Source organism: Panthera uncia, assembly GCF_023721935.1.
Source record: "Panthera uncia isolate 11264 chromosome D3 unlocalized genomic scaffold, Puncia_PCG_1.0 HiC_scaffold_8, whole genome shotgun sequence".
NCBI classification, from domain to species: domain Eukaryota; kingdom Metazoa; phylum Chordata; class Mammalia; order Carnivora; family Felidae; genus Panthera; species Panthera uncia.
This window is the reverse complement of record NW_026057586.1, coordinates 19,927,506-19,953,364: the sequence shown is the minus strand read 5'-3', so window position 1 is coordinate 19,953,364 and position 25,859 is coordinate 19,927,506. Positions and strand designations below refer to the sequence as shown.

Below are 25,859 nucleotides of genomic sequence, written 5' to 3'. Positions count from 1 at the left end.
GTATGGGAGGAGAACAAAGTTAAGGGACAAAAAGCGTTTATCTCTTGGAGCTTTTGTTTACAACAGAGTGCATATATGGGCATGTGTGTGTGTGTGTGTGTGTGTGTAGATATAGATACGAAACTCATTTTATTTTTCTTTATCATAGGGAAAAAAACCACCATAGTTCACCAAGTATGGCCAAGGCTATGGCCAAGATGTCTAACTAAATTACAAAATTTAATACTTGCCACAACTCCTCCAACATAAACAGATTTCAAAGACATGCAGCTTCAAATTAGGTGGCTGTTGGCAAGGGTATTTTAATGTGGTGATGCGTGCAGCATCCTGGTAAATATCCTTATCCTGATCCTTGAGCTAACAACAAACACCACAAACAAAAAAGACATTCAGTGTTTCTGCTCTCTTTGTTTCCAGGGAGTATTGTGAAAGTAATTATTCTGTTGTATTTAAGAGGCCTATTTCATGGATGGGAAAATGTATTAAATTTCATTTGGCAGTTATTCAATCCTTGTTAATGTTATCTCCAGAGATAACTGCTTCAAAGCAGGCTTTCAGACCTCAGTTCCTTCTCTTCTACCATAATCCTTCTAAAAGAGTGTAGGATGGGAACTTTAGGAAACTTTTCATTAATTTCTAGACCAAGTGATAATGATACAAAACTAGATATGCTATCAGAAACTTTTTGGTATTATCAACAGAAAAGCTCGTTATTCATGGCATCCGGTTCAAAATGTGTCTTTTGACATAGGTGTTTTTTAGAAAGAAGAAACAAAACAAGGAAATGGGACAAAGAAAAAAGTCCTGGTAACTTTTACTTTTCTCTCTTCTCTTCCTCTTCCTCTTCCTGTTTTTCCATAAACACAAAACAAACGTTGATAGGCTTTTACTGTAATTAGACACCCACTGACACAGAAAACAGTTTTGGTGTCTGAACTGTAATCTCCCCATGACATATCAATTAGACATGACAGTTGTGGAGGGCTAGATTTCAGTTTCTAGGATCCTGCCAGATCTCTGTCATATTAGAGGAAAGAAAACTTATTTTCTCAAAGGTACAAAACATTGTTTAGTCCAGAAGTGCATCTTTTAAAGAGGCGGGAAGTGGTCATGCAAACTTTAATGGCTCACAGATGGGTACCCGGAAGTTCACGAACGGTGGCACCGGACGGATACTGCGAGGAACAACACCGGAGGCCCCGAGATGTAGCAGAAAACAAGACCCACCTCTGATAACCAATTCCTTTGTGTGAGAAAGTTCTAACATCTGGGACACTCTTCAACCACAAATATCACTTCCAAATTTCTCAGTTCAAAAAATTATCAGACTACTTTTTAAAAATTCCTGTGATTAAACATTTAAAGGACTTTTCACGAAAAGTCAGATCTGGATTCACTTCTTCTGTTTGGATTTTGATTCTTGAGAGCCGTTTATTGGGAGAAGACTTCCTCACACCAGAGAACACCTGTTTTTTTTCCCTAGAAATCTCACAGCCTCACAGCTTTGCTTATGCTTTGCCTGAAAGTTAAGGTAATTCCTTACTGGGCAATTCTTGGAGATTTATTGAATGCTTCTTCTCCAGATGATAAAATAATTTTCGAGAGGATTTAAATATGATGTGAATGACCCCGGCCTTGGCAGGCCTGACCTGTCACATGATCAGCCAGGCTGAAACTCCCCTGATGTCCACCAGCATGGCTGAAATGAATGATTCTGTGATTTAGTTCGAGAGATGCAAATGGTTGTTATCTGATTTCAGTTCATCTTTTTTTTTTCTTAACTCATAAGTTCCATCTATTAAAACTGTTTCATTTCTCTCCTCTGAATCTCCACCCTCCGCCCCCAATTCTCTACAACACTTTCCTATAGGGGAAACTGTAACTGGATGCATTCCACCAAGTAAGAACCTCAGCAGGTGGTTAACAGAGTCCATTTCACCCCTTCTTGCCCCAGGTAGCAGGTTAGTAAGTAAGTGGTAGGCAACTAAACTTAATCCATGTCTGCTGAACCAAGTCCATATAGCACAGAGATTATGGTGAAAGTTTGCGATTACTTGTACACGGCTTCTTTTGTCTGCAGTGACGGGAAAGACAACTGAACACCTGATGTGTGCCTGGGATTCGGGATCCCCGAGCACAGACACACCTGCAGAGCATACAACTGAGGGGCTGGCTTGCACATAATGCGTGCTCTGTAGCCAGCCCGGGAGGTCCATCCGTAGGGACTTATCTTCACCTCACTGGCCTTTATTTTTTAAATGCATTTCTTATCATCCCAGGAACACATGCTTATTGTAAAATATTTGGAAAGGAAGGGTAACAAGCTTCCCTAAACCAATGAAACACTCCTTCCCCATCACTTCCTAAATATCCCCTTTCTGAATGCTATATTCTCTGCCCGTCAACTGTTCCTCTGCGTGTCAAGGTTCTAGCACAGCTTGTCATTGTTCTGTGGGTCAGGTCTAAGATCGGTACCTTGTGCATCTGTGTCCTTCACCTGGACACCACAGGGCCGTTTGTTCCAGTCCCTTCCTCTTTTCAAGTTCCTTAATCTCCAACTTTAGTTACCTACCCATGGCTCCCCATTGGCCACATTCACTCCTGCATCAGCAAGGCCTGATCCAAGCCCTCCCTGCTCTGCCTCCCAGTGCTGGCTTCCTCGGCACAACTCACCGACCACTTCTTTTTTATTAGTCCCACAGATCCCCTTATTCCAACTACTCCTTGACTGTCTGGGTCTCTAGAACTCTCACCATCTTGCTGGGCTTGGACAGGGCTCTCCCCTGACTATTCATTATGGACACTGCCCTGAAAAGCACTCACGGACAGTGCTTAATTAAAGCGCAGGGCACTCGCTTCAATGCTTTTGTTTGGCTGCCATTCATAAAGCTTACACTTGTATTGAGATGTAAGTCTCCCAAGGGCAAGGACTAGGTATACAGGACATTGTATAGGATTGTAATAGTATCACGTGCAATTAGATGCTTCCTAGATAGTAAATGATGAAACATGTGGCATGTATCTGTTTTACTATCTCTGAAATCTATAACCTTTTGATATCGTCAAAGACACATTTTAAGGGTTTCTATCCACAAGTAAACATTTTTGGTTTAATTCGACAAATGCCTCTGAAATGTCTACTGTATGCAAGGCACTATTCAGGTATTTGTAGGAGAAATAATAAAAGATAGACACGTCTATTACTTAAGATTCTTACAGCTTAATGTTGAAGACATGTAAGACAAACTTAAGGGAATGCCACGAAGGAGTTCAAGGTTATGTGGGGTTTTAAAGGATGAGCAAAACCATATCAGATTGAGAAACCAGGGACTTCCTTCTTAAATAGGCTTTGAATGATGGGTAGAATTTTGACACAAATTATCTAAAAAAAGATGACGTTTAACATCCGTGAGATAACATCTCACCTTTAAATGAAAGTTTCTGTTTTTACACCGAGCAGTGGCATTATTTTTGGTATTACACAGATATATGAAGAAGCAGCTAAGGACTATATATCAATGTGTTTTCGTGTTGTCAGACTACATATTTTGGACAAAAGGCAGATTTTTGTGAAGCGCTTTATAAACCTCCACGGCTTTACTACAAAGGGAACAACACAGGGCATTGTGGACGCAAATGGTACCTCACTGTATGTGTGTATTATTGGCCCGAATGATTCACTCTTATTTAACTGCAGTGAAGTCTTTCATCTCCTAGCTATACAATAATAGTTTCCATATGACCAGTGGCTCTGCTATAAATAAGATCAAAAGCAAAAGAAAGGATTTAATAAAAGAAAATGACATTAAAGGTAGCATTAAATCAGGGGGAAAAATACCAATATCCAACTCTTTTTTTGTTTGTTTGGTTGGTTTTTTTGAGACCGACGCTCCTTCCTCAACATGTCCTGAGAAGACATTTGACAAGAAGTAGGTATGTACAAAATCCATTTGGGTATGCCTTTGAGTGGTAAAGATTAAGTTGGGGGGCAGTGGGGAATGTGGGGGTAGGGGAGAGCACCCCCAGTTAGGGGCAGGCTAGGGGCAGGTAACCAGCTTGTTTCACGTTGGAAGAGTTCAAGGGAATGTGTCAATGGCAGGCATCCATCCATTTCTCTGTCCTTTTCTGTTCTATTTAATGGAGATAGACTTTTGGTAATCCAGAGATTCTCAGAGAATCCTAACATTGCTCAACTCTCGTACATGAGTTCTGAGAAAGGAAGTTTTTTTTGGCAATGCACAGTGACTTGATATGAAGAGCCAACTTCCCAAACAAATTCCCTTCTAGTTCTTAAAAAAAAAAAAAAAAAAATTACAATGTTAATCTCTATTCCCGACTGGATAAACAGCTGCTAATAACCCCCAGCTCTCAGGGGAGGAGGTTGCTTCCTTTCATCTGCAGACTGGTGGATATCTGCCGTGCACTGGACTTTAGTGATTCCACATGTTTCTTACTTTGCCGTTTTCAAAACTGCCCGGGTACTGGTCTGGCCAATTCAGGTTTCTTTCCTCCCTTAGATTGTACCCATGGACTTGGAGGACATACGCAGTTATGGTACTACTTACTTGAAATTGTAGTTTTTACTGTGGGTATACTTAAAGAGGAAATTTAAGTGCTTCTAACATCTAAAGGAAGTTAAACTCTTGGACCTTTGTATTTGAAGCCCTGCGAGGGAAAGAACCCTTTTGGTACCTTTCACACTGAGCTAATTATTCACTCAGGGGCTGGCTATGTTCAAAGATACTCCCTTCCTAATAGCATCACTAATGCGATTACTTGCTTCTATCTGTTTGTGTACTAAATAAAGGGGCCAACTTCACTTTTTCCTCTGCTAGGAAGCACCCCGCAGAAGGTTACAGGGCCAGCCAGCCTCCAGTCTTTCTCACTTGTCCCTGAGCACCTGCTTTACTGGTGACCTCAGTTCTACACCTCAAGATTCAGACATTTCGCAAAACAGCTTTTTAAACAAAACCCAGCTGTTTCCCATCTAGACTACGGGGGGAAGAATTTGGGCAGCTCACAGAAACATTACCCAGAGACTACCATTCCCCAATAACTTTCACACACTTGCAGCTCCAAACGAGACCCGTCCATGTGCAGAAGCCAGGGAGAAGGCAAATGTAAAATTAAAATGTGGAAACGCAATACCCTGGTTTTTGACAGTAAGTCCAATTAGTTGCTTGAAAATGAATGTGGCTATTGTATCAGGACAATGCTTCCCCAAAGATGTCATTTAACTAATATTGGACAGATCTTTTGGTTAAACTCAACTTTATAGTTGTAAGATGATTTATGGATATAGAGGAAGCTATAATTATGCACAACTGTGAATGTCAGCCAATTAGGTAGAATCCTCGTGTTTCAGAAATGCAGCGTTCAAGCTTTTTAAAATTTTTTGCCTTTTTATTTTATTTTTTTTTAGGTTTTCACTCCTAAAGCTGCTATGCCTAAATTCTTTCCTTATTTTGAACCCATTTTACACTTCTATTTTCTAAGCAATTAAGACACTTTTGATTTGAAAAATTTACAGCCACAATAAAAGTTAAAATAACACAACGACCACAGATTTTGAAAAAAATATATAAAATGGCCAAGGCCTAGTCTTGGCTTTTAAACAGTGCCAGGTTGCTCCAGTATTTTCTGTTTTGGTATGAATGACATAACTGAATTACTTCATGAGCAGCTACTTTAATTCCTAAGGGTGGAAAATTCCATGAGTTAATTTAATTTGGATGTAAAAAAATATACATGAAAACTCGCTCTTCCTGTGGACTCTCATGTGAAATATCTGAGCCAGTGGTTGGAGTTGCTGGGCTTCGAGGAGGGGCTTTCCACCCGGGGCGCCCTGGCTGGTGCTGCAAGGGCCCGTCTCATCAGGCAATCTGGGCACATAAGATCCTTTATTTTCTGCATATGTTTTTAATCATTTTATTCTCTCGCTCTGCAATGCCCTTCCTAGCCTGTCCCTAACTGCTGAAATCCGATGCAAACTTCTAATATGAGCTCAACGACACCTTTTCCAGGAAGGTTTTCTTAGCTGTCTCCCAAGGCTGGGCTATGTTCATCCTTCTCTGAGCTGCTTCTCTGGTCACTTCATAATTCCACCTTGTATTACAGTCGGTCACATACTTGTGTTATCACCCTCCCAAGGTCAAAGGCCCACAGGATCAGAGGGTCAGAGACTCTTACACACATTTCATAACCCCCAAAGGATCTAAGGCACAGAAGACACAGAATGAGGGAATGAACATCTGTTTATTTTCTAATATATATAATATTCTCTTTCTCCCAGAAGATCTGCTTTCTCGAGAAAAAATAAGGGTAATACTCCTTTTTTTTTTTTTTTTTAAATATAGGGGTCGTGCCTTTTCCAAACTATGGACAGTTTAGCACAGTGTCCTTGTCCCCAGTAAAAGTTCAATAAAAATATGAAAATGACTGTCATTAAAAGCATCTCCCTGGTTTTTCCTCTTTTATTTAAGAAGAAAGCAAAGTAAAACTACGATGACGCCAAAGAGTCTCTTTTAAATATGCTTTTATATTTTAAAAGTGAGGAAAACAATAAGTTTTTGTTTTTATTTACTAAAAGTTCATGACACCAGGGTGCTAAACACATACTTTAGGGGAAAATAATTAGAGAACTAGGCTTGTTTTGTCCTAGAAGCAGAGAAAGGGAATCTTTTGGGTTTGACCTAAATCTTTTAGGTCCAGTGCAGACTGACTGTCTTGTTTCCAGGTCACGGGGCCTGACTTGAGTAAAACAGGTATGGGTGTGTGTGGGCAGGGGCAGGGGCGGGGGTGGAGAGGGGGAGAAGGGCGGTACCTAGTTTGGACTCCCTGCTGTGAGATCTGGGCACTCATCATGTCCTAACTACTCGTCTCAGGGGTTGTTAATGGTTGTATTTAAAACCTCTGGGCTTTCATTTGTGTTTATGCAGAAATATCAAATGGTGAGTTCAAGGATTCTTAAACTGTTGTAACTAATCCATGGTTAGGGGAATTCTTTAAGTCAGACAGAAAAAGACAAATACTGTTATATTTTCATATGTTGTATGTAGAATCTTTACCAAAAATTCAAAGAAATAGAAGAGAAGAATGGTGGTAGCTGGGGAAAATGGGGAGATATTGGTGAATGGGTACAAACTTCTTGCTTTAAGAAAAACAGATTCTGGGTTGTGATACACAGCATGGGGACAGTAATTAATACCGTATTATATATTTGGAAGTCATTAAGAGTAGATCTTAAAAGTTATCACCAGGCACACACACAAAAGTCATTATTGTGAGACGATGGAGGTGTTCACTAACCTTACTGTGGTAGTCATTTTGCAATATACGTGTGCATTAAATCATCAAGCTGTATACCTTACACTGACCTTTGTTTGATGTCAATAACATCTCAAAAAGCTAGGAAAAGTTTTAAAAAATAAAGAGAATTTCTTCAAGTTTCTTTTTCTTCTCTCTCTTTTTTAAGTTTTCTTAAAATAAAGTACAATATTGATATAGATTAAAAAAACCTTTCAGTTGAGACTGCTAATCTGTTCTCAGAAATATTTGATAATTGTGGAGATTAGGAGACACGGTGAAACACTATAGGTAGGCAAATTACCTAATCAAAGAGAAAAACCTATATTGGTTTCTACAGGGTAGTTCTGGAAAGACGATGTAGATGAGTAAGATCTTAAGTGAAATTCTATAACAGGCTATTAAAGACAGTTTCGAAGTGCTCTGAAACAGAGGCGATGACCTCTCAAACTCAGTTCGGTTCCACCAAGAACAAGTCTTTGCGGACAGACCTCATTTCCCCATTCATGGGAACACTGCATGCCTAGTGTCTCGTGATAATGGTATGGACAAAATGAGAGAGGGCGGACAGCAGGAGAGTAAAATTAGTTGGACATAACTGGTTGAAATATAAACCCTAAGGCAGGGGATGGTGTAAGCGTATAGAGAATGTCTGTAGCACTGAAACTCAGGCCTGCTCTCTGTGTCCTCCCCTGGTTAACACTTCTATTCGTAGCTTTGATGGGGGCATTGATGGCACCCTGGCAGAATATGTGACTGAATGGGGACCGAAAGAAGACTTTTCCACTGGAAACAGACTGAAGGCTGCAGCGTGAAATTCAAAGGCAGAGTGTGAAGTTTTGTACTGGTACCACAGTTAAGAGGTGTGTGGCTTATGGATTTCGGCTGATCACAAGTTCAACATTTGTCAGCAGGATGATAAAGTCATCAAAAATGGTGAAAGGGTATTGTTAGGTGGCCTTTAAATGAAGATACAACACACTGAATGGGTTTGGTAACAGATCCACCCTAGTCCACCCTGATGACTCCTTGAGCACTGTGTTCAGTTTGAGATTCTACACGCTAAAAGGTCCTTGAGAAAGAAAGCATTCCTTTTCAACTAGGGAGAATGCACTGGACAGTCATAAAATCAAAACTTTTTGGGGGGAGGGGTGAATATTTGAAGATATAAATAGCTAGCCTAGAGGGAAAAAAATACTGAATAGACAGTTTTCAAATAACTGTAAGTTTCTAAAGTAGCTGTTGGGTTGACTTAGCTTCAGTGGACAGAAAAACAAGGACTGTGCAGAGAAGTAAATTTGGGTTGGACATAAAGAAGAATCTTCCAACATCTGACAGAAATGGGCTTTGTGGTCAATTAGAGCTACTTATCCTTGGAAGAAGGGGCTGATAAAGGCTTGTTGACTGCTTGGCAAGGGATTTGTAGCGGGATGTGGATGGAGAGGATACCTAAGATCCCTGATATCCTATGGTAATAATTGCTTAGAAATGTAATATGTGCTCAAATATACATAAAACTTTATGAAATCAAAATTCTGGGAAGATATAAGAGGAACATGATTGAAGATGACAAAGCCTCTACAGGTCATACCTTCACTGAAATAGAATTTTCTGACTTCTACTACTCTCATGACTACATCCCAGTAAATGCTACCCAAGATAACACATCCCTGCCCATTACTCTCTTCTGCTGCTTGAAGCCAAGGAGCAACCAAAGAAGTGCCTTGGGGGGGTGCCTGGGTGGCTTAGTCGGTTAAGTGTCCAACTTTCGCTCACAGCTCGTGAGTTCAAGCCCCGTGTCGGGCTCTGTGCTGACAGCTCAGAGCCTGGAGCCTGCTTTGGATTCTGTGTCTCCGTCTCTCTCTCTGCCCACCCCCCACCCCCACTCGCTCCGTCTCTTTCTCAGTCTCAAAAATAACAACATTAAAAAGAAAAATAAAGAATTGCCTTGGGTTTCTATCGTGCTGAGTATCGGGTAACGTATAAGATGGCTGAACCAATACATTGTATACCTGAAACTAATAAGATAACATTATATGTCAATTATACTTCAATAAAACAAAAATAGTTTTTCCTTGGGTTTCATTAGTTTCAGTCAGCAATGAAAAGGTTCGTAGTATCAGCCACAGTTTTGAAATTGCTATGGTATTGGGTTAGAGAGGAAGTTCGCAATGGCAGTGTGGTATTTAGTACAAAGGGTGCAGCTCCCCTTGCTGGCTTGTCTGGTTTCTATCCTAGCTTGGCCATTAACTAGTGGGCGTCCATGCCTGGGTCACTTCCCCTTTCTGGGCTTCAGTCTTCAGCAGTAAAATAAGGGCCCTGGGCTAAAAGGCTTCTGGGGTGCTTTTAGAATCTAAAATTCAATGGTCTTAACTCTCTTAAGAACTATGAAAGCAAAACTAAGTTCAGTTTTTATCTCATGAAGCCCTACATGGTAGAAGTTCTCATATGTTCAAAGGTCAGTTAAGTAAAAAAGGTGCTTTATCACCCAGTGGATTTTCTTCTGATAAATTCTTTTTAACTCCAAATGAAAAGGTTATGTAAAGTGGGAAACTCATCTAGGATTGGCTTGTATGTGAAATGTGCGTTTCCTGAAATGCAGGCCACAGCCCCACTTGGAGGTTCTAGGAAGGGGTCTCAGGGATGCTGTGGAGGATGGGTGTGGGTGGGGAGTTTTACAGGACTCCTCCACCCCTAAGTCAATTAGAGCAACCAGGTCCTTAGGTCACTACTCATCTACGAAGAGACAATGGCATCCTTCCCTCCCAGGTAACAGAGCTGAGTCTCTGCTCTCTGATGGGGCTTGGTATATTGCTGCAGCAAGGTTATTTGTTTTGGTTATTTTTTGTCTTTTAACGTTTATTTATTTTGGAGAGAGAGAGAGAGAGAGAGAGAGAGAGAGAGAGAGAGAGAAAGTAAGTGTGCGTGAGTTGGGCAGGGGCAGAGAAAGAGGGAGAGAGAGAGAATCCCAAGCAGGCTCCACAGCAATTTGGTTTTAAACATGTGTCCTTTTCTACTAAACTATGAACCCCTTGAGAGCAGAGACCACGTGGTACCACAGAGCCTGGTATTTGGTAACCACCTGATAAATATTTTTAGAAATGAATAAATGGACTTTAAGCAAAAAGGATCTGGAAATCACAGTAACATTATATATTAATAGCAGAGGAGATTTTTTAGCTAAATGATCCCTTTGTTCCTGACTCTACTGACAAGTAATCAGAAGCACATACAAAGTCACATGAAGACATTTTTGATGTGGGTTTTGTTCTTAATCAGTTAAAAGAGGAGATTAGGTCATCGGAAAGGCTTTCTTTCAGGTCTCATCTGTGGATCTGAAGAGCGAATGAATACTGGAGAGAACTATATTTGAAAAACTGCCATTTCAATAATTTACAAAAACCTAACGATTTAACATCAGGATTAACCATGGAGGTATCTGAAGCACAGGGGGGTTATATCTGGGTAACCGTGTCTAATGAGCTGAGTGACAAACCCACCTGTTTCTTCATTCTCTCACATTCAGAGATTTCTGCTTTGATTTTGTCAGAAACGTGGGCGGTTTGAGAAAGAAAAATACTTTAAAATTTACTTCTTCCTGACCTTAGTAAGGGGAGCTCACTACACCTCCTGCCACTTATCACAGACGTGCTGATTTAAGAAAAGTGTTAGGCGATGTGGGTTTTAATCTAACATACCGCAATGGAGGAAAAATTCTTTACCTCTGCATTTGGGTAAAGAGCTTCTGGGAACTTGGCCACAAGGTACCTGGGCATTCTTTCATCAAGGAACATTTACCACGATTTGAAAGTCCCAAGATCTCACCACTCTAAAATTAGTTCTGAAGAGGGGCACCTATAGCTATAGGTAGTAAACAAAGAACAGGGAAGCTGGAGGCATCGTATCCGAGTTTAAAGCTGGCTTCATGAGTTCAGCCTCCTCAAGCCTTCTAAGGCCCATGTGACCAACTCCTAAGATGGACGTCATTATCATCCTCAAAGGGCTCCTGGGGAGAGCGCCTGAGATAATGTTTCTGGAGCATCTGGCAGAGGGGCTGGCAACTTGTGAGGCAGTCAGAAAACAGTAGTTTCCTTTCTCCCCACTTTGAAGATTTATTTGCTGGGGGGGGGGGTACAAAAATGTAATACATGGTACTCAAGGAATTTATAATCTAGGTGGTAAGGCAAAAGCCACGCCTGCATGGCTTACATGACTGGGTGAGAGAAATATCTAGCCAGCAGTATGACTCACGGAGCTCTGGAAAGTAGAAGAGAAAATGGACTATCATAAGTGGCTGCAGCAAGGGAAGGCTTCCTGGAAGAAGCAGGATTTGAGTCAGAGCTTTGAGAGTGGTGGGGAATGAGATGGACAGAGAAACGTAGGTAGAGCAGGCTAAGCCCGACAGACCTAGGAGAACTACCTAATGAGAATGTACACGGCACATTCTGGTAAAATGCACAGACTGGTCCTGCTGAAGAATTGCTGCATATTGGCACGGTACACCTAAGGCTTTTGGTCAACGGTAACGGCGCTTAACAAACCGGCTTAAGAAACTGGTCTTTATTTTGTAGATAACGGGAAGCCAGTGAAGGTTGTGGGGCAGGAAAGAGCTTGGCCAAATATCATCTAGAAAGCCTGCAAGGATACAACATTCACGCTAGCATTATAAGCCATGCTGCTGTGAAAAAAAAAAAAACCTTTCATTATACTAATACTTAGTAAATCACTGAAGACCTACTCCAGAACTCCAAGGAAAACATTTTATGAATCAAAAGCTAAGTACAATATGTTAGCAATTAAATGAGATAACATAATAGCCGAGGCAGAACCACAGTTTTCCCCACCACGATTTCAAGCTGCTGCAGAGAGAAATGCTTCTATCATGTTCCAAGTTGTCAAGCCATTTTGTTTTGATTTTCGGAAGGCGGGGAGAGAGGAAGCAAGAGGATGGAGGTCAAGAGGATTCAGAGCTGTCTGTTCTTTAATCAGAAGGAATTATTGAGGAGACTTATAAAGGAGATTTGCTCAGAACAGAACTAGCCCTGGGACGGGTCTTAAGTTACTACAACTGGCTTCTACTCCAGAACAACGAACGAAGGTGTGTGTAGCTGGAAAGAAACACCCACCAGTGTCCTCTGCGCTGAAGTTTCCGGTGTCTACCTCCCACTGCTACTTTATTTACTGCAGCTGGCCACAGTTTTATAGCCTGTTTCATGTATTAAAATTCAAATGTGGAAAACATTACCAGTATCCTCCTTGAATTTTTTTTTTTGTTGTTGTTCGGGGGTGGGGCGGAGGGGGGGAGTGGTTTTTTTTTTTTTTTTTCTCTTCCCCTTCAACTTCCTTTTTATTGTGGAATGTATCAAATGGTCAAAGGCTAACTTCAGACTGACTAAATTCAAAAACTATTTCCTTTGTTCTTATGTTTTTGTTTGAAAATTCATACCAGTTTGCGCGAGGAAAGAAATGACAATCTGATCTCTTTCACACACGTTAGGGTTTCAGGCTGGGAAGCTCAGACTCTGTGGACCTGCTGGATGTTTTTGAGAAGAAAAGAGAAAGACTGCAAAACCTCTCGTGGTTTAAAGGGCAGCAGGACATCCCCATGCCACGTCTTTGGAGTCTGTCTACTACCTGGTTGGCTCTGCGGGCATCCTTGACTGAATTATAAACGTCTTCAGATGAGTGAACAGGAACTTTTCTTCATCAGCAAAACTAGCAGCTTTATTGCTTCTGCATAGCTTTTTTTTTTTTTTTCACAATCAAATCAAAAACGTTTCTGTGTAATATTGGCCGATTATTTCCCTCCTTCTGTTGCTCTGCTCGATTCTCTCCCTTTCCCCTCCCCCAGGTCAGTCCAACTTCCCATCTCCAAAGTTGACTCCAGTCCCTTCCTCCTATCCCACCTTTGAATCAGACTCAAGGGGGAGGCAACTCAAAGGTCAAATAGTTCCAAAAAGTATAGTTTATTATTTTAAAGAACCACTTAACCTACATCTGGTATTTAAGAGCAAACTTTACATATTTATGGAAAAAATTGTCTCTGAAGCAATGCCCTGGGTGCACATTGCATGCATTTAACATATGCAAAACGAACACAGCTACAGAAATTAAACTATTTTTCTCTTGATTGAGAGCAGATATAGAGAAATGGTTATAAGTCACAGATCTGGCTTTTAATAAAGCCAGATTTCTTAATTAAAAGCAGTATTGTTTAAACACTGTAGTTTAAAAAGAAAAGAGCTGTACAAACTAAAACCTCATATTATATGCATCCCAAGTGTATTTAACACATTACCTGAGGCCAAGCTAAATTAAAATCTAGATTTTCCTTTTGTAAACTCTTAGCAACTGCCATGAATAGACAAACAATTTTTACTCAATGATGAATTTTTAGGATAGAGGTCAAGGAAAAGCAAAAAAGAAAAAAAAAGATTCGGCTTTGGCATTCAAAAATATCTTTCCACGTTTTAGAAGTGAGTTCATTGCTTCTATTTATAAACCAGTATTTTTGGTTTCAAATTGGTTGCAGGTTTCCATAATATACCGCTCAGGATGGTACTCTCAATCCTACTCTTTTATTAAGAGAAACTGAAAGGAGGACAGAAGAACCCTATTAAGCAAGAACTGAAAGAGCCTCAGAACAACCTGTGCTTATTTTGTGTTCTCTTGGAAGCATCAGTAAACAAGAGATGCTACAGTGGTAGCAGAAGACAGACCTTCATCCAAGCAACTTTTTAAAGAGCCTACAAGGTACAAAACAGGACACAAAGGTGTTTGTTGATCAGGCAGGCGTTTATAAGAAGCAAAATTACATAGAATCGCTAGTGATTAATTTTCCACCCACTCGGTCACCTTATGGTCATCACTTAATATTTTGTTAAGAAGATTCTGAATTTTCATAATCACCTAAATAAAAAGGGTGTACTCCCAAATCCTTTTCAAAAGCAATGGGCCGAATTGAAATTCCAGTTGTAATACAGACAAATCTACTTAAATATTATTTAAATACACACCTATTCATAAACGGGTAGTGATTAATAAAACTACTATATCTTGAATTATACAGTCTCACACCATATATTTAGACCAATAAACATACCAGATATTTCCGCCTCCCATACTCAGCATCAAAAGACATCGATTTGGATTCTTCATTAATAATAAAAAATTTCAACCTGTTCATATCTGAAATGCCAACAATGTAACATGTACAAAAGTGGGTCCTTTAGATGCGTTACTAAGATGAAGAATTTAAAACACCAGCAATGACCCAGAAATGTCCACCTAGGTATAGACTCAGGTGACATGAAGACACACGTCACACAAAAACTTGTACTCATAGGAGCATTATTCATAATAGCCAAGAGTGGAAAGGACCCAAATATGAATCACCTGATAAATGGATAAGTATAATGTACACCTATCCAATGAAATACTGTTTGGCAATAAAAATGAATGATACTCTGATACAGGATAAAATATGTATAAACCTTGAAAACATTACACTAACTGGAAGAAGCCAGTTAGAAAAGACCATCACGTATTGTATGATTCCAGTGATAGGAAAGATCTAAGATAGGCAAATTATACAGACAGAAAGTACATTAATGTTGCTAGGGTCCAGGGAGAGGGAAGAATAGAGAGTGACAACTAATGGGGATTTCTTTTTCTTTTTTCAGGAGGTAAAACATTCTAAAATTAGACCGGTGATGGCTGCATGACCCTGTGAACATACTAAATAAAACACATGGAACTGTACACTTTAAATGGGTGAATTACATTGAAGTGAATTATATCTCAATAAAGCTATTTAAAAAAGAACAAAACAGCAGTAGTAGTATTTATACTTGAAATTCTAATTCTGTTAGGATCAGTAATTAAAGAGTCTACAAATGCCATCACTTACCATGAGTGAATGTCTGTTGGCTGAAAGAAGACCGGTTCCATACCCTGAGCCCAGACCACCCATTGCTCCATTATGAGAAGGTCCAATGATTCCATGCATGTCCCCATGACCACCAGGCATAGCTGTGGATGGGCCCACTGCATGATTCCGGAGAACGTGAATAGCATCATCCAGTCTTTCTAAGCGATCTTCAATTCGGCTTTGCTGTTGATTAACAAACGATGCAAAATTGGATTTAGTCTGAAATGTATGCAGAGGTTATAGTAACAAAACTTGAGTTGACACAAATCATCCTTTGAGGTTTTGAATATATGTTTCCAATGAAATTTATTTCATTAAAACAATAGTAGATGGTGACCTTCCTAGAAAACTAGTAGAAAATGTTAATGGTGTATCATAGTGTTATTTGTCATGAACAAAGTAATCTTCTAGGACATTACAATGTACATCTGCTATACTAGGTTGCATTTGCTTGAAAGAGAATTTAGATTTACTTTAGAACAAAAAAGTCTATAGAATGTAAGAAACATTGTAGCAGGCATTGGTTAAGGATTTCAAAAACTTAACAATGAAAAGATGATGCATTTATAGTTTCCCAATTAAACGATCTTCTTGGATGCGTATTTCCTTCATCTCCTCTATAGCATACGATACAGGGCTACGTATCAAGTCAGAGACAGGTAAATGCATACAGACTATAATCTTCTTATTGAGTACTATCTATTTTTACCAGTGTGTCTTGTTTTCTATCTATTATCACCAGCTTGTGTGTGTGTAGAGGAGAGTAGGAACTCAAAACGGATATAGAACAAACATTAAAAAAATGTTGTCCACCAAAGTGGTATGAGATTTCATGACTGAAGAAGCACAAAGATGTGAATTAACTGCTTACCAGGGGCTTCTAATTGATTTCAAAGCCCTTGCTCTGTATAAAATTCACCTTATAAAACTAAATTATAGAATTCAAAACCAAGTAACTTTTTTTTTTTCCATCCCAGCCACTAAGATCCTAGTTTTCTGCAACTAGGAAAGGTCGATACTATAGAGTTTGTGAGGAAAAAGGACATGTAGATGTGTATGAACCTTTTTTGGTATGATCAATAATGATATCAAATAAACACCTGCTTGTCACTTTCCAGTGTGTGTTTTAAAATAGGCCATCTCCCTGGCTCTTCATTCTCCACGTGTAAGGCAAGCAGGGAAGGATTACCCCTTCCATACACATGTGCGAATGAGGCTCAGAGAAATTAATTATTAACTACTCAGTGTCACGATGCTGGGAAATGGTATAGTGAAGGGTTGAATCTAAGTCTTCGGACTTCAAATCTAGTGCTGCTTTGTACTGGGTCCTGCTACAGTCTGCTTTGACTTCCACTGGGCTGTGCCAACAGATGTACTACCTCCACTGCATGAGAAAAACAATTTCTAATTATTTTATAGTGACAGAAGGAATGTGTGTCTAATACAGTTTGTCTACGGTACAGAGCATTTCTGATCTGGTGGGCTTTGGTGTTAAGGGACCTCCCGTAAACTCCTAGCTGCTACTTATGAAATCTTTGACAAGGTACTAAACCTCTTTGAGTCTATACCTCGTAATTTATAAAAATGAGAACGGTAATACATACTTCCACATGTAAATGTGAGCATGAAAGGAAGTAATACACGTGCCTATCATCCTTTCTGGCTCACAGCTTCCTTGTGGGGAGAGCAGTTTCTCCTTGTGAATCCCCTCGTGAGTGTTGGGAATTCAGAGGACTAAACCCATAGTTCGTAACTACAAACCTAGACTTCATGGCTATACGGTGGCACATAACCTAGTTTTGACAGCTGGGTCCCAGAGAATAACTGATGGAGGTAAACACTTAAAACTACTATGGGCTCTCTGGAAGTGGGCTGCGGGTTAATTAATTAATGTAGGCTAAGCAGGTAGTGCATACGTTTGTCCTGCCCTGTGCCTGCCTTTATTGGCCAAAATGCATGGCTGAATGATTCCACACTACAGCAAAGAAGACCACAACCAAGGGGGAAATCCACCTTTGTATTTCCATTTTTAGATTTTCCTTAATTTAAACAGTAAGCCAAAACAGAAGAAAGGAAATTCTGACCTGCTGCCAAGACATTAAGTTAGGCAGGTATCAACCAATCAATGCCTCTTCCGTGTTCTATCTCAAAATATGGATGAAAAAAGGGAAAACCATCCTTGAAGGGCTGAAGACCTCCTTGCTGCTACCTCTCCCCATTTGATTCATATAGCGACCGAATACCGCCCAGAGCAATGTTATTTCATGCACATTTTCAGCCACATCCACCATGACTTGAGAAAGACTACAGTGTCAGATAACAAATCATCATGGGATGAGTACTTATAATATTAATTGCACTCATGGAAATTTTCAGCTACTACCTAACGGAAGAGCAGACATTTAATGACATGAGTCGATTTCTAGAAGAACCAAAGTGAACATGGAAACAGATGGCAGACTTCTTATTCAGAGGTGGAGAGGAAAGCCCTTACAAGCCTGCCACTCTGGAAAGTAAGGCAGAGGTCTCCTGATCTTCAAGTGTTCCAGCCACGCAGCTCGGCATGACTCCAGCGCTCTCCTATCAGTAAAGTGATTCAATCGCTGACAAGGATCTTTCCCAAAGACAGACGGATGCCACTCTCTCTCCAGGATTTTTAATCTCTTACCTGGCCCTAGGTATTTGGAGCCCTCAGGCTTACAGCATCTGGGTTACAATCTACAAACAGCAACAAGTATATATATATATCTAGTCTAATGACTCTGGCTCTAACCAAACTCGTGTGCTTAACATTAGTCTAAAGTTCCCCGCTAGTGAAATAAGAACCCTAGAGAGTCAACTAGACGCAAAAAGAGAAAGGTGGTATACGAAGTGGCTAGAGGAGAGATTAGAAGATGAGACTTACCAAAGAGTGTAAGGGTCCTTCATAATTAGGAGATGATGAGGCCTGTCCTCCATTTCTGGACCAAACAGCTGTGCCTGCTGGTATTAAAATGGAGGTTACAGTGAAATCTACATAATCTGAAAACAATCTCGCAGACATTTTAGACAGTCCTTTTAGAAACAGCGATGCTGAGTTTTCATTTGTACAATAAGGTAAATACATGTAAACTTCCCATACAAGAGTTCCGGGACAAGGAAAACGTTTTCAACTCAGAATTCTCTCAGGCTTCTTCCTAAAAGGGTACATTTAACTGGTTCTGAATTTTAGCTAGACAATGGTTCCTACCAATGGTTCACAGATGGTAGTGAAGAAAAGAGGTCACTACCATGGTCAAGCCACTTTTAAGAATGCAAAGGGGGATTCTGTTACACCTTCGTTCATGCAAGGCCAGTCTGTGGAACCAAAATTCTCTCACCAATGCAAAACAGCACTGCTACGGGTTTTAAAAATGATCCTTAAGAAGGATAAGCCTTCCAAATTTTTTAAGGGAATAAGATTAGTTGGCAGTGATCCACTAAACCAGAAATTTAAGAATTCAATATAACAACAGTAATAAGTAGGTAGTTCCTTCTGAAGAAAATGATTGTTTTGTGATTCACTGAACTTTATTTCTGCTACAGTAAATATTACATGTCTAACCTGCAAAATAAAAACTACTTTTCAAATTAAAATAATGCATGCTACATGTGGAAACTAGGAAATCATTCAAGGAAGAAAAAAAAACCTAGGATCTCACCGTAATCTTACGCCCTGACATGGTTAGCATTTTAAAACTCCTTTCTTTCTGTCATTTCTGGGTGTGCATGTATGTGTATTTTTATGCTAAATAAAAGTAGGACATTTTGTTCAATTACTTTTAGTGACAGAATATGGACAGAGCCAGCTATTTTCAGTGTGAAAATAGCAATTTATCCGCATATTTACATCTTCATAAAGTTCTTTCTTCCTAATATGTGGTCTTTCATGGTGTATTAGCAGGACCCCAAAGCGGCCTTTTCTCTGTGTCTTCCACACGCCGCATGCCGCTCAGGTTTCGGGCATTTGTGGTGTTTTCTGGAACGATTTGTGCATCACAGCTTTCCTTTCCTCTCTGGAAGTGGACCAGCAGAACGGTGAGCAGCGGATTCTCGCCGAGCTCTGGTACCGCTGCTCCTGCAGCCTCAGCAAATCCCACACCCGTTCTGGGCCCTAGTCGGCTCATCTGTAACATCAGAGCATCAGACTAAAATAGTCGCGCTCAAGCCTTATTAGACTCTGGACGTTTTTCTTTTTGTTCCCCCAAACTATAAAATAGATGAAATCAGAGCTGCTTTGTTTGAAATAGGAAACTTGGAGTTCTCCCTGCTCAGGCTCCCTCACCACCTGCCTCACTGGGCTAGATGTTGTCTCTGCTCTTCTCTCGCTCTGGACATTGACTCCAGAGCCTACCGGTATAATACTGACCCAGGGGTCTATAATAATTCTAAACTTCCCTTTCCTTCCTGCCACAGGGAATGTTTCACGGTTGTTCCATTATCCTCTTAATACCATCTCTGCTTCCTTGCAGTTTCAATTCTGTCCGTCTGGACGGGTGGACCTAAAGGTTCGGCTATCCCTCTCTATTCTGTGACCACCCGCTCCGTGTGAACGGAGGCTTGGAAAAGGCTGACATTCGGTGCTACCTAAGCCACGGCCATCACCTCGGAATTCAAGGTCTGGGCAGTCTGAAACCTCCCATTCTTTACTAAGGAACCCAGTGTTTTTAGGATGGGCACGTGAGTGCCATAGGCAGGGAATAACAGGAGGCGAGGAGGCGACAGTTAGACAAGCGACTCCACTACAGATACAGTAAGGTTGGGTTTCAATCAGGTATAGATGCAATTTAGGGTTTTTTTGTTTTTTGTTTGTTCGTTGGTTTGCTTTTTTTAGAAGCCACATGTCCTCTTTCCACAGAACAGAGACGTGCACCGGATGGGGCCTTCTGGAAGCATTTATAATAGAAGGGCAATGAGCCTCTTAATTGGAACTCTGAAAAGTGAAATGCTTTACTAACATAATTCAACAACTTATAATTTTATTATTTGAAGCCATAGGTCACGCTAATTTGTTATATTTTAAAGGCAAACATCTCCTTTTACTCCACACAGTTACTTCCCAATTTATTTACAAAATTATAGTTTTCCTCAAACATGCCAGTGACGTGGGTTTTAAAAAGGGAATGTGGAAAGTCTAAAATTTCTATAGGAAATGATCCTTTTGAACTGTCTATATTTGATGACTATATAATTTATATTCATATTCCTGACTGTATTAACTGGGCTTTCTCATCGGAGATGACTTGTTGGGAGTAGGTTATTCTGTTGAACATCTTCTACAGAGCTAAGATCAGTTTAAGAAGTGAGTTTTCTGTATGCCTGTGTATTCTAAAAACATCTAATTTTTAAGAAAACTTTTGGATGTAAACGGCTATACTTTCATATGGCAGTCTCTCTCTCCCCCACTCCTTTCCATTTGTCTGTTTGGAAATGTTATGTGTTGCGCTTTTGGAGGGAGTGAGTTTCCGCCTGCCAGACCAGGAAGCATGAGAGGGAAAGCATTTTCGCAAACCGGTACCGTGGTGGGGTTGGATTTAGGTACAGTACCTGAGAGAGAAGGAGGAGAGCCGACGGGAGTTGAAGGGTTTGATGAAAAGCTGTTGTTAGTGTGATCTGGAGAATAGATCTTAAAACAGTGGGGAGAAAACAAACAAACCCTCATTTATTAGGAATAAAGAGTCAACAATTCTTTCAACAACAAAGTGTCATTCCAGTCACCTAAAAATTGCAACTTACAAAACACATGTAACAATCAACTGTAGCACCAATATTCTCAAGTGGAAACTTTTGCAATTACTTTAAATTTCCAAAATAAGGATTATGAGGTCATGAAAGATGGTATGGACAGAACTGAACAGGCTCAGCTGACTGTACTTCTAGTCCTTTCCCTCCCATGTCCTACCATCACTCTGTGGCCATGAGTAGGTCACACGAACACCCCAAACCTCCCTTTCTTACTCCATCAAATAGGTTAGACAGCATCATCCCTTATGATTTTCGTTCATTTCTTCTCCATCGTGATTAAGGCATTTGATGCCAAGGCACAGGAAGGCCCAGATTAAATATAAACTTTTACTTAGGTCCCAATGCTAAATCAAATTTATTTTATGCTCCCAATGATAAGGAAAAACCAAGTTAGAGCAACAAATCTCCACTTACATTTGCAAATGACCATGTTTAGCTTTTGAAGACCATACGTGTATACTCCCTCAGACAAACGAGGGGGTGCTACTTGGTCACTAGTGAACATGCAAGAAATGTCCCATTCTCTAGGCTCCTCGCAGTGGACGGGCAAGGCAAAGAAGCCGAGTCCCCAAGTGCCGATTACATGACAATTTCTCACAGACCTAAGTTATGGAGTTACGGTCATTGTTTTTGTTTTTTTTTTTTAGTAAGTGCCTTTTCCAAAGGGTTTTAGAACTGCCCTCTGCAAAGTCTGTCTTAGCTGGTCAATGAGCCCCATATGATTTTAGAGAAAAATAAGAAATCAAGATAGACAATCTATACACCACAAGGCCCTGAGAATATCTGCAAATCCATAACTGAGGACTGCTTAACACCATTGTGAGGAGACAGGCTGGAGGGGTCAGCCATTCGCTGGAAGCTTCAGAACTCTCTTCTCAAATTTTCCAATAATCATTCTGCAAGAAGGCTAGCATTTCCAGAAATCTAAGCTATTTGCCATTCATTTTCTACAATTCCAAATGTCCACTTCTGCTTAAAGTTCACCCTTCCACAATGGTACATATGAAGTCCAAAGTCAATATTTCCTCACCGAAGCAAGTGCTTTCCCCAGAGCATCTCCAGTCTGGGAGCTGCCTGCTGCCCCGCTTCCTCTATTTGCTGCAAAAACAAAAGGCAGAATATGAAAAACCAGGCAGTGAGACGTCTAACAATTTTCTATTCCTGGTCCATTTACTCACAATCTAATTGCATTTTTAATGCTAATTATAACACATTAATCTTTAATTAGCATTAATTTGTTTGCTGAGGTAGATGTCAAATATATTCATGTTACTTTTTTTACAGATAAAATATAAACCTGACACTTTGGTTTAAAGATGAAGTGTTTCAGTTGCTATTACTTGGCCCCCTTGTTGCCTACGAGTAGTTAGTGGTGAATGGTAGGTAGCACCTGAAGTTCATTGCTAAGAAGTATGCAGTACTCAGGTCTCTGAAGCCCTCAAAGTTTGCCTTTTCTCTGTATTTCATACAGTCAGTAGAATTGTCTTCACAAAGAATTTACGTCTCCTTTCCATTTTTTAAAAAAATTGATACACAGTAAAACAAGGTGCTCCTCTCAGCAAAATAAAACAGGAAGTCTACAACAAGCCTGGCTTCCGAGGAGAGAAAATATTTTTAATATTTTAAATAATACATATTCTCCACATACTCAGGTCTGTGTTTACATTATAAAACCCTGAACTAAAAATCAATAAAGGTCTCAAATTCCAGAGACAAAATAAGTCTACATATTCAGAAAATTATCTGTCATCTTTTAACACTGGTATTTTTAACCACAAAAGAGATTCTGAACCAAGTACCGTTACTAAAAAGATGCAGATTCTAGCATGTGATTCAAAGTCAGCTCTATTTAACAGTGTTAATACAACACCTACAACATTTGGCATATTACATTTATTAAGGCCTCAACATTAGCAAATAGACATAGTATTTAAATAAAACCTATTAAACCCAAGGACCTGGTTTCACTATTCTGTGAAATAAGAAAAGGAAATCTTAAGTCAACTGATTAATCCAAGCAGAACTTCACTGCATACAACATAATTGAAAAAAAAAAAAAAATTCCCAGGCGTAACCTTGACCCAAGAAAGCACACTTTGCTGACAAATGTGTCATCTGCTTCCAGATCTGTAAAATGCAGTAGTCGGGTCAGATCTCAAGTGGTTGAATTCTCTGCTTCTCTAGGTTATAATTTCATTCTCCTGACTTCTGCTTAGCATAGTTAAATTATGCTTGCTATTTTTATATATTTATATGTTGGGTATGTCAGTTGGATAATCTTTTGATGTATGCTTGATTTGGTTAACAAAACCCACACCCAGATTCATTCGTTAATTACTAAAACTGAAAGAAAACTGGTAGGTGATAAAAAAGAACACAACCACTTTATGACAAAACAAAACTATTCTTTTTTATATCACAAATTCATAATATAAAAAGTATATTGGTTATTAGCACTAAGGATTATGGGTTGAAGTGCATCTTTGAAATGACGGTCAGACATACAATTGAGCTGGTGAAAGGAACTCACGGATGTCAGTAATATTAAAAATACTTAAATGTAAAAGATAACTGAAATTATTTCTCCTGTGAAAATGAAAATTTCTGCATTGAGTTCTTTAAAAACAAAAGACAATTCTAAAGAGAAAACAAAAAAGATTTTGAAAACACAGAGAGCACTAACATCTTTTTAGCATGTATTATTGATGGTATTTGGGGGCAAGTATATACATTTTTTTTCCTACAAGCAGTATTATCAAATATACCTAAAAATTAGATTTATCAGTCAAACTAATTTGTGATCTGCTTGATTAGAAAACAGATCTTTGGGAAATGGAATTTCAGAGCCACACTAGAAAAAAATTATATTATCTAACAAAAAACCCCCTAAATCAAAAGAGACAAGATATCGTTTCAAGTACAAATGAACTTTGCTACAGTCGTAGCTTTGAAAAGATTAATTCTTCCTTTGAACAACTTTAAAATGAGAAGGACAAACTTTTCAAAATATATTTTCATGAAAACTCATGGAAGTGTTTTAGGAACATAAATATTATACAAGTGTAAAATCACACTTAAGAAGAGATAAGATATATCAGTAGGATTACTTTTTGTACTACAACTTTCTAACTAAACTTTCTATTAGTGCCTGTTTTATAGAGGGAGATACTAGGACTCAGGAACTAGAATAAAAACTAGCATCAACTTCTTAGCTCATGTTGTCATGAAAATGTTTCAGAAAACTACAAAGGCTACTCGTGGAGGCACTGGTGAGAACAGACTATGTTTTTCACATGAAGCCATTCTACCTTGTAGCAGCTGGAGGGCCAGTCCTAAGGGCTTAAATTTCAAAGCAGTTTACTGGGGCCAATTTGCCCTTTCAGTTGGAATGCCTTTTGTTCTGTTCCAGGAAACGCTGGAGAAGACACATTTTCGAGCCCCTGAACATGTTAAGCTACATGGGCCCTTCTCTTAAAGATTTCTCTTTTTGTGTGACTGATAGGTCAAAAGGCACAGATAAACAGAAAGTGAATTTAAATTCTCAAATGGCATAATCTTTTTTATACTGAGTAGTAATAGGTCATGTTTGGCTAAACATACTTCTAATTAAACTTTGTGCTCATCAAGTCCACTTTTATGGCTTTAATGTGATGGGACTCAATTACTATTCCAGGCCCAAGTTTTTGTCAACTCATATTGTTAGAAATTACCAAAATTCTCATATAAAGGAACAGAGATAAAAACTACTATTCCTACTAGGTGAAGCCTGGATTGATTTCTTGATATTTTAGCTCTAATCAATTTCTCTTGCTCAAGAAAAAAAACAAAAACAAAACCAAATCAGTCTCTAAAGTGGTAAGGTAAATATGAATGGAAGATGAGCAGCTATTAAAAGGAACTGCAATTTTGTAGGAGGATTTGAGACTGCCAGCCCCCGAAGCATTATTCAGATGGCTTGAACACAGGTGCTGTTGCTGGCTAGAAGTTAGAGCAGAAAGAAGGGTCTGGTATCTTTGGTTTCATGTGAGACCTTGGTCTCAATCTCAGCTTTGTGGAAATGGCAATTCCTATTACAACACACCCTAATCAAAACACCAGGATGATTGGGCACTGGCCCCTGAAAATCAAAATTTGGAACAATGCGTCATCCCTTTATTGCACACCCATAACCTCAGGCTGGAAACATCGTGAAGATACAAAAGGAATAAGAAGGGCAATTCATAGTGTATTTGTCTGGAAGATAACGACAGCTTTAAAATTTAGGATTTTCTGAATTGTGTCTAAATGACCCTCGTGTTCTTAAACTATTAGAAGCAGCATACAGTGCCATGAGCTCCTCTCTGTAAGATGACAAGAGAAGAAGCTTTTCTAGTACTCTTCCTACACATGAATAAAGACTCAAATAGAGGCTATAATGCACTAATTTTTAGCAGGAGGGATTCCTAGGAATCCAACGGGGAGGAATTGGGCCCCATGACCACGTGCAGGAAATGGACGAGAAGACTTAAATCAAACTAGTTTATTGTTCTCCGTTGGTGGTCTTTGTAACTAAGATGCCATGTCACTGCTGGATAAAATCCATATTACTCTTATGCTCTGTGCCTGTTCATCACCCAACTGTATTTGAAGGCTCAAGATTCTTACAAAAGACAAAGTGTATATTATGTGACTACTCTAATAATAAAATTACTGTGAAACCAAGTCCTCAAGGGGAAATGGACATACTGTTTCTACTAGAAAAGCCACACACTAAAATGCATCATGTCATACAAACATGTCATTAGGAGTGAACGCTGTAAGCCAGATTAATTTCATGAACCAGATAGATATTCCAGGGTAATCTTTAGCATATGTTGCATTA

General features: G+C 39.5%; 1 protein-coding gene across 13 annotated transcripts in view; it reads right to left on the bottom strand.

The window, feature by feature from the left end:
* The window catches only part of TCF4 (transcription factor 4), a 243,940-nt gene that overhangs the window by 11,310 nt on the left and 206,771 nt on the right, over positions 1–25,859 (bottom strand). For 8 of the 13 annotated variants that reach the window (XM_049619967.1, XM_049619974.1, XM_049619966.1 and 5 more), the window contains 4 exons: positions 22,029–22,096; positions 20,801–20,879; positions 18,141–18,217; positions 15,215–15,418 (listed from right to left, as the gene is read on the bottom strand). In XM_049619967.1, coding sequence (XP_049475924.1) covers positions 15,215–15,418; positions 18,141–18,217; positions 20,801–20,879; positions 22,029–22,096 — 428 coding nt within the window. The remainder of the gene's footprint in view (positions 1–15,214; positions 15,419–18,140; positions 18,218–20,800; positions 20,880–22,028; positions 22,097–25,859) is intronic. The other 5 variants (XM_049619973.1, XM_049619975.1, XM_049619965.1 and 2 more) reach the window with 1 other exon arrangement.